The sequence below is a fragment of the Durio zibethinus genome, chromosome 16 (assembly GCF_047325235.1).
Source record: "Durio zibethinus cultivar Kanyao isolate XHJ-2024 chromosome 16, ASM4732523v1, whole genome shotgun sequence".
Taxonomy (NCBI): Eukaryota; Viridiplantae; Streptophyta; class Magnoliopsida; order Malvales; family Malvaceae; genus Durio; species Durio zibethinus.
Window position 1 is genome coordinate 6,026,067 of NC_143177.1, and position 9,183 is coordinate 6,035,249.

General features: G+C 32.5%; 1 protein-coding gene across 1 annotated transcript; it reads left to right on the top strand.

Moving 5' to 3' along the window:
• The first annotated feature begins 1,634 nt into the window (after positions 1-1,634).
• Positions 1,635-6,305, top strand: LOC111290950 (tyrosine aminotransferase-like). Its single transcript, XM_022882474.2, has 7 exons — positions 1,635-2,047; positions 3,588-3,927; positions 4,200-4,421; positions 5,137-5,196; positions 5,424-5,579; positions 5,671-5,764; positions 5,917-6,305. Exons 1-7 carry the CDS (start codon positions 1,776-1,778, stop codon positions 6,033-6,035), a joined length of 1,263 nt encoding a protein of 420 aa, XP_022738209.2. The 5' UTR covers positions 1,635-1,775; the 3' UTR covers positions 6,036-6,305.
• The last annotated feature ends 2,878 nt before the right edge of the window (positions 6,306-9,183 follow it).

Genomic DNA, 9,183 nt, shown 5'->3' on the forward strand with positions numbered 1-9,183 from the left:
TATATATATATATATAATAGTTCATGGCTTAATATAGAGTAGAAAAGTGTAACCAAAGAAGCATAAGATACAAGCTAGTCTAAATGATAAATTGTAATGACAATTTATGTAACAAAGAAAGCCTTAATGACATATTTAATACAACCCATTGCTTTTACCTAACCTAAATGACAAGATAATAGATGGCATACTAAGCATGGATTTATATGAAAGTATTCACAGTCATAAATAGTAAAGTAAATCCTACATTTGGCTATATGGTATATTATCATGAATTCCTACAATGATATGTTATATGATTATGGACAATATGTCAAGATATTTATAATTTGATGAAGAAGACCAGAAAAATGCCTAAATTTAAGAAATATACTTGAGCAAACCACTTGGTACAAGATTCGAAGATATTAGTGTGTTTAGATGAAATGGATGAAGTCTAAGCTAGGATTTGAGCTCAAGGTTGATCAACAACATCAAGCGATTTTTAGTTACACGATCAATAATGGACCAATCGACTGGTGGGAGTACTGATCGATTGTCATGGGCACTCTTGGCTACAAGGTCTAATCTTGAGTCTAGCAGAGTTTTGGACTTTCGAATAAACATGATAAAGGATTCAAATGAGTTTTTTTAGTATTTTGGAAGGATTGGTACAAATATGTAGAAATTTGGAAAGTGTTTTGGCAACATTTGAGCAAAACTAGTCAATAGGGAAATGATGTGGAATGGATTATCTTAAGGTGTCAATGATAGTTTTAACAATTCAATAGGTGAATTGGTCTTAGTTTGGGAAATTTTGAGTGACTGGTAGGCTTTGATTTAAGGTTAGGGTTGTATATAATGTTTTGGGATGATTAAAAAGGACAAAGTTTGAATTTGATATAGGGAAAGTTGGTGAAATGGAAGAATATGGCATGCTATGAAGGCTATTACCAATCAAAGATGTGAGTATTATCAGTTGAGTCGTGTTTTAGTGTTTTTCTTTGAGGTTTTGACGATTTGTTAAGTAAAGATTCAGGATAAAATCAAAGGTTTTGGTATGGATTTAAGGCTACCTATGGGTTATGAACGGCTCAAGAAGGCTTATTGGAAGGCTTGAAAAATGGGAGTTTTGAGGAGAGTTTTTCAAAATTTTGAAAAAAATTTATGAACAGCTTAGAATTAAACTTTTGAGAAAAGGAAAAAATACTTGTTTAAAGTGTATTGAATGAGAAATGAAAAAATTATTTATAAGTAATTAAATGCTATGAGTATTTTGAAAATAAATAGAGGATTATTTTTCCGTCAAATAAATAAACAAAATAATTATTTGAAATTCATTTAAAAAATAATTTTAAACCAAAGTAATTAAAATTTGAAATGATTAAAACTCGAAAAATTTGTTCAAAATGATATAAAATTAAATTATGTAATTTTAAAACTTAATAAATTAAACAGACAGAATTCAAATAACTTGAACATCAAATTCAAAAAACCAAACTTAAAAAACCGAATTTTGGTTAGTCAATCCACATCCGACTCCCCATTTTCTATGAAGAAACTATAGAAAATATAGCTAGATGATGAATGCAATGTTTATGGTCAAAAGTCAACGAATATTTTCATTATTTATCTATTCTGAGTTGTGACACAGCACGCACTTTGTTCTGTTTGTAATTTTTGTCTCCATTCTGATCTCTCTCCCTTTAATAATCTATTTTCCAATACTTCGAACGCCTTTAACCAAACCTACACCAAACGAAACTTTGCCGCTTGAGTTGACACTGCGAGTAGTGATGGAGAATGGATCAAAGAAATGGGCATTTAAAGGAAACAAGGCACTGGAAGTAGCGGATGCCATCAGCATTCGAGGGGTTCTCAACGTGTTAAACGATAATCTAAAAGGAAACGATAACACTAAGACTGCCATACCTCTTGGCCACGGCGATCCCTCCGTGTTTCCCTGTTTTCAAACCACTCCTATAGCCGAGGATGCCATTGTTGATGCTGTCCGATCAGCCCAGTTCAACTGCTATTCTCCCGCCATTGGTATTCTTCCAGCAAGAAGGTATATTACTATAGCCCATGACTTTGGGTGCAAAACACTTAGGCACCTTTTTTTTTTTTTTTTCAAGGACTTCATGTTTTGTTCTTTGTGATAGATAGGGTCTTTGTAGGATGTGTTTCTTTGATACTGACATGACATGAGTGGTTCTCCAGAGAGACAAGGCCTGAAGGAGTTTCTGTCAGTTTTTCCTTGCATAAAAGTTATTACTGACTATGGCGAATGGCCTTTTGCTATATATTTTCATATTGTTAAAATTTGTTATAGATGCCAATTTTTCTGCGGTTTCATTGCTAGAAATTAACTATGGTAATTGAGGTGTATGAAAAGTTCCAGGCTCTCAGCAAGCTGTTAGTGGCGGGCGAATAAGAAATAGTTTTTCAGCGAGACTTTACATTCCATGTAAAAGATATTAAAATCCTGGGAATGATAGTCAGGGGTGTTTCAATGCTTCTTCCTCAAGGTAAACAATGGGCAAGAGAATTTCAATACGGCAGATATCATCATAAACAGCAACCTTTTTCAAAGTCATATTTTGAAGAATTAAATATAAAGCGTACTGGTTTGACTTGTATTTGTCTTTGAAAGGCAGAATCTTGGGGAAAAAGAAAACGACAACAGACGGAAAAGAGAGAAAAAAGCAAAACAAATACATGCACCTAATTTTATTTGGAATATTCTGATCCAATAGCAAACAAATTAACAAACATATTGTTTATAAACAACTTATTAGTTGTGTGCTTTTTGTTTCTTCTTTTAATAGTTATAGATGGACTTTTGTCAACATGAAACTTGGTTCAATTAGTTATGCAACCATTATTAAAAAGTGACATCTTAGCTCAATTAGTTATGCAACCATTATTAAAAGGTGATATCCAGTGGGTTTGGAGTTCGAATTCTAGTACCTACAACTCCATCTCAACTATGACTTCCTTTGTGCTTAAAAAAAAATACTTTTGTAACTGCAACTGTGCCTTATGCATTAGCCACATCTGTTGTTTAGTTTTATTTTGATTATTGTTTAGTTTTCCTATGATCTCTCTGCATTTTATTTCCAATAGGTTCAATATTTATTTATAGTTGTTTTGGAATTGTTTAATATTCTGCAAGACATTTGCATGATTGGATCATTTTAGGAGTGGAAAATAAATAGAGCCCTTGACTGAGAAAGTTATAAGCAGCTGTATTGCATAAATTTTATATTCTGTTGGGGATACTATTAATTCACCTGTGGCATCGCTTGTTTTCTTCAACTTTTGGATGTTCTTTCTTCATTTCAAGAGTTCTCTTAGTCATTGTTTGGGATATCTAAATTGTGTTGCCATTTAACTGTTGTTTAGACTCTTGACTGAAGATGTGCACACTTTGAAGTGAATAACATTAGTCCTTTCCTTCCTATAGAAAAAAGAAAAACAGACAGTAGTACAATAACAAGAAATTAATTTATACGTTATTTTTTCCTCCCTTAAATTGAAAGACAACTATCAAAATATCGTAATTAATTGATTCGATTGATAAGCGCACTTCCAATTTGTCATGACAGGGCCATAGCTGAATATCTGTCTCAGGATCTCCCATACCAATTATCTCCTGATGATGTTTACCTCACGGCTGGTTGCAATAACTCAATCGAGGTCATAATTTCTGTCCTTGCTAGTCCTAGTGCAAATATTCTTCTTCCTAGGCCAGGGTACCCAATGTATGAATCTCATGCTGCTTTTAACAACCTCGAAGTACGACATTTTGATCTTATACCAGAAAAAGGGTGGGAGGTTGATCTTGATGCTGTTGAAGCTCTTGCAGATGAGAGCACTGTAGCCATGGTCATTGTTAACCCTGGCAATCCTTGTGGAAGTGTCTTTACATATCAACACTTGAAAAAGGTAGCCTAATATAAACAATACATATTTTAACTCAAATATGACATAATATAACATTTCTTTGCCAGCATTGCTTTCCCAATTACAGTTCTGATTTATTAACATGCCTCCAAGATGTTCTGATATTGATATACTCAAATTCCGGAATCTGAAACTGATACTGTAAGATTTTTGGCCTCCATAGAATATAAAGGTGGACCAAACAACATTTCAGAATATGGAATTGCTGATATCTTCATGCATTAGTCCTAATTTATTTGTTTTCTGGTGCTAAGATTGCTGAAACAGCGAGAAAGCTTGGAATATTTGTCATTGCTGATGAGGTTTATGACCATCTAACTTTTGGGAGCAATCCATTTTTGCCTATGGGGAAGTTTGGATCTATTGTGCCTGTTCTTACACTCGGGTCTATATCAAAGAGATGGATTGTCCCTGGTTGGCGTCTTGGTTGGATAGTGACATGTGATCCAAATGGCATTCTTCAAAAATCTGCTGGGGTATGTAATTAATCTTTCTCACTCTCTCTTATTTATTGCTTTGGTACAATATTACTAATTCATATAACTATTATTGCCTTGATAAGGTAATAATGATTCACATTACAGCTCAGATTTTCTTGTAACTTTTGTTTAATTTTTCAAATGCCATATTATTCATCCACAACAAAGAAAACTAGGAAAAAAGAAAGAAAAAAAAAAGAGAGTTCATTCAGGCCTTACTAACACGCATGAACATGTAGGAGGAGGATTAGGAATTAGTAAGTACCATTAGGTCTGAACATTCTGACCTGTGGATGCCGAAAATGATCAACTCTTTTTTATGCATCCTAAACTTAGTTACCCGTTAACTGCTGGACCTGATTTTTCCCTATTTAGCAAAGGGAAAACCTGTATCTGTTTTATGTTTACTTAGATTTCGGGATAAGTTTGCTGAAATTCATTGTTTTGTTGATTGGTTTACTAAATGGTAAATCTCTATGGAATGGTGCTGGGGCCAGAACTTATAGCTGCTGTCCTTGCCAATTTACTAATCAAAAAATAAAGATAGTATAAAAGATTAGAGTAGATTGTGAGTCTCCAAGTTAATTTTTCACTGTTCAGAAATGCATTTTATTATGGAAAAACCATGTCCTTCTGAGGTGGCTTGCCCACTTTTGCTTTGCTGATCATCTCCTGAAAAATGAATTGCACATTTGCTGTCTCTTAATGTCAGATTGCAGAAAGCATTAGAAGATATTGCAACATCTCTGCTGACCCTCCAACATTCATCCAGGTAGGCAACTGAAGAGATATTTTATGCCATGCAAAAGATATGTGTGCTTTTAATGTGCTTTCCTGTGTGAGTGTATCCTGACTACTGAGCAGGACTTCAATGGTTGCAAATCTATTTGCATATACAGTTCCTATTGAAGTAAACTATCTATTTGCAAAATAGTTTTATTCATTGTTCTATTTCCTTTGTTGATGATTTTATACTCAATGAAATGGTGCATCTTTTAGGGGGCAATTCCTCAAATACTTGAAAAAACGAAGGATGATTTCTTTGCAAAAATCATTAACCTCTGTAGCCAAGCTGCAGACATATGTTATGATAGACTTAAGGAGATTCCCTGCATAACTTGTCCATACAAACCAGAGGGATCAATGTTTATAATGGTAAGGACATGGAATTGATGAGATCTGAGATCTTTTTTTTTTGCTTTAAGTAACCAACATGGATAATCTCAATGATAAATTTTCATTACAGGTAAAACTAAATTTGTCACTACTTGAAGACATTGATGATGATATGGATTTCTGTCTCAAGTTGGCTAGAGAGGAATCTGTGGTTGTTTTACCAGGTAAAAGGCCATCATAAATTTATTATATGTATGTATCTAGTACTGGTAAAAGAAAAAAAAATAAAAATAAAAATAAAAATCTATACAGGATTGCTGGTTGATCTCTTGTGGCTTGCTGAGCTTCTAATTTTTTATGGAAATAATTCTTGTAGGGGTTGCAGTTGGGCTGAAAAATTGGCTGCGCGTAACATTTGCTATTGAACCATCAGCTCTTGAAGAAGGTCTTCGAAGGATTAAAACCTTCTACAACAGACACATGAAAAAGCAATAAATGTGCTTATCATCCAGACCATAATAATGACTGATGGTGATCAACAACTTTGCGTTGGAGATCACTCTCTTTTTATATATAGCCACTAAAATATGTGCTTTCTTCATTTTCCCAAAGGAAAATGTAGCTTTTATTGCTCAAGAATAAAATCCTTGATTTCTACTAGCATTAAGTCATAGAAACACAAGATTGAACTTTGCTGATAAATAGCTCCTTGTAAGATTCCTTTTTCTGTATTATTATTCATATGCTTATTCTCCCATCATCTTATTTGAGGTTGTTCATGCCTTACTTTTATTTAGTGAAACATTAGTTACTAAATACATAACCGAGGAATTCAAAAGAAAAAAATGAAAGGGAAAAAATGGATTTTACTGCCCATGCATATCTCATGTGAAAATTTTCCTAGCCAACCTTTTGGAGATTCAGTTTATGAATTTCTTAAACCTGGAAAGCCATCAGATTCTAGCCAAATGAATTAGTTCTGGATTTTGACTTCTTCAAGTTTCCATTTAAAAAATAGAATGTATCATTATCATGTTTGCCATTCCATCTCCCCTGATAGCATATATCTATGCATTTTCCCTTGTATTTTCTAAATTATTGTAACATGGAGACCGGAGAAAGCACACTTTAGTGCTGAAATTCAACTCAAATGTCCAGATATCATGTTACAATATAGAGAGAAAAATGCCAAATAAGATTGCTAGGGCATTTAATTGTCCTAAGGGCAAAATAGACATTTCTTCTTTAGTATAAGTCAATTGACAAGTAAAGTATTTTGGTCATTTATTCGAGCAACCATATCAGGTCAACCTGAAATACCGAGATCCATATTAGCTCGGCGATCTCAACAACCTACGAGCCAATACCTCAGGATATTGACTTGTCATGCCCCAAATGGATAGTCAACTATCATCTTAGCTCAGCCTTATAAGGTTAACCCTAGTCCTTTAAGCTAACCTCGGGTAGCCTAGGCCTAAAACTCCCCATCACACTTGCATAAATAAGCTTATCCAATATTTTTAAGGCCTCTTAAACTTTTAAGCCTTTATTCCTTCCTATTCCTTTTCCTCTCTTAAACCTATCTTTGACTTGAGCGGTGGAGTACAAACACTTTGACCACCCCTAGCTTTTGTCATTAATTGCTCTTTTTCTCTCTTTTGTGTTTTCAAGGTTTTATCTTTCTCAGATAACTTGGCACAAACATTGGTGTGCAAAGTAAGGGTCAAACCTACAATCTTCTACTTAGGAACAAGGTCAAATCAAAAAATTACTAAAATAAACAAAAAGAAAAAGAAAAAGCTATCCTAAGTGAGTAAACTATAATTTTAGTCTTTTCTTACTCATTTTTAATGCAAATTTTTTTTTTTTTTATATTTTGACTTGTTCCTTGAGGATTTTGGCAAAAATACTTCTAAATGTACATTTATCTCATTTATAGGTGAAAATAAAGAAAATGAGGAACTTTGGGCAATTTAGACTCAATTTGGAGAAATTATAATGGTAAAAGCTAGCAAAAGCCATAATTAATGTAATTGGATTACATTGCCTTCTAAGAGAGTTCTTTCTACCCTTTTCTTCTATGACTTCCTAAGCTCAAATGAATCTTAGGGAACCTTATTTTAAGTATCAGTTCTCATAATTTTTAGTTGGAATTATCTTTCTTAGCTTAATTATGCATTAGTATCTTTCTAGTATCTTTATACATACTTGAGAGGTAATGTGTGCAATATGGAGTTGGAAATTAATTTTTAGTTGATTAAATTTTAGAATTTTTCTAAGTAATTTAATGTCAAACTTGTTCATTTTATGACTTGAAATGTGATAGAAAAATTGAAAAGAAAGCTTATACGTTTAGCACCAAAAGAGAATGAAGAAAATCCAAATGTGATGTGTGTGTAAGGCTCATGTGACAATATGCTTTGGTGCCACTTTTAGGAATTCAAAAAAGGCTATTCAAACCTGCTTTAAAGGCTTCTTATTGGTCAATATTTTTACTTCTTAGAGTGCAAAAAGTCATGAGAAGAGTGCTTGAAAATGATAAGAAGTTTAAGGAGCAAAACAAGCATGCATATACCATGAAGCAAGGGAAAAAGAAGGATCTAAAAAACTGCTTATACTTAGATATTTTTGCAAGATATTTTGAGACTTGAGGCATCTCCCATTTGCTTATAAATAAAGGAAGAAGGCCGGCCATTTAGAGACTTTTAGGCTAGAGTTTAGATTTTTTTTCTCTAAGTTTTTTTGCATTTACTTTCTTTGCACATTTTATTTTCTTGCTATCCAAACGGTCTTGTTTGACATTTTATTTGATTGTTTTTCTTTGCAAATTTAACTTTCATGCACTCATTTTCAATGTACTTTTATATTTTCTTAATGAAATTTCTAGATTTTCACATTTATAGCTTCAATTTTCATTGATCTCACAAGTTCATCAAATCTATTTTTACATTTATGGTTTTGACCTCTTCTCAGTGTTTTGACTAACTTGATGAATCATAGCTTGTTTTAAGTCTATTTTTTTTCATTGATTCCTAACTCATAGAGCTATAATCTTGTAAAAAATCTCTTACAAATTCTATTCATACAGTTCTGGATTAAGTTTGGAAGTCACGATTGAATCCCAAAAGAAGAGATGAGTTATGCATGAAAACCAGTTGAGCAAAAATATGCTTTTCATCTAGGTACTCAATTTTCTTTTGACATATTTTATACTCTTATTTTTACATGTTTACTTGTTAGTTTTTAATTTTTTGGATTTATTTTCTTGAGTTTATTTGCTGTTTAGATAGATTTTTTTTATCATGCCCTATTTTTTTTTTTTTTAGATTTGAGTCCTAATTGAGTTGTTAATTCATTGAGATGAATTTCCTTTTTATTTGATGTGATTTTCTTGTTGAATTTTGTGATAAATTTGTTGATGAATCTTACCTTAGCTTAGTTCTAGTTCAATCTTCTTAGAAGTTTTTAGATCTAAATTTTTCTCTATTTAACTCAGTAAGCTCCTATTGCAAATTAGATTATGTTTTAATTTCATTTAATTATTTCTTGCATTTTTTTTTCAATTCTTGTTCTTTAAGTTACTTTTTTCATTTAGTTCCTTTAATGATCCTTTTAATTTCTAACTCAAATTTAATTCATTTTT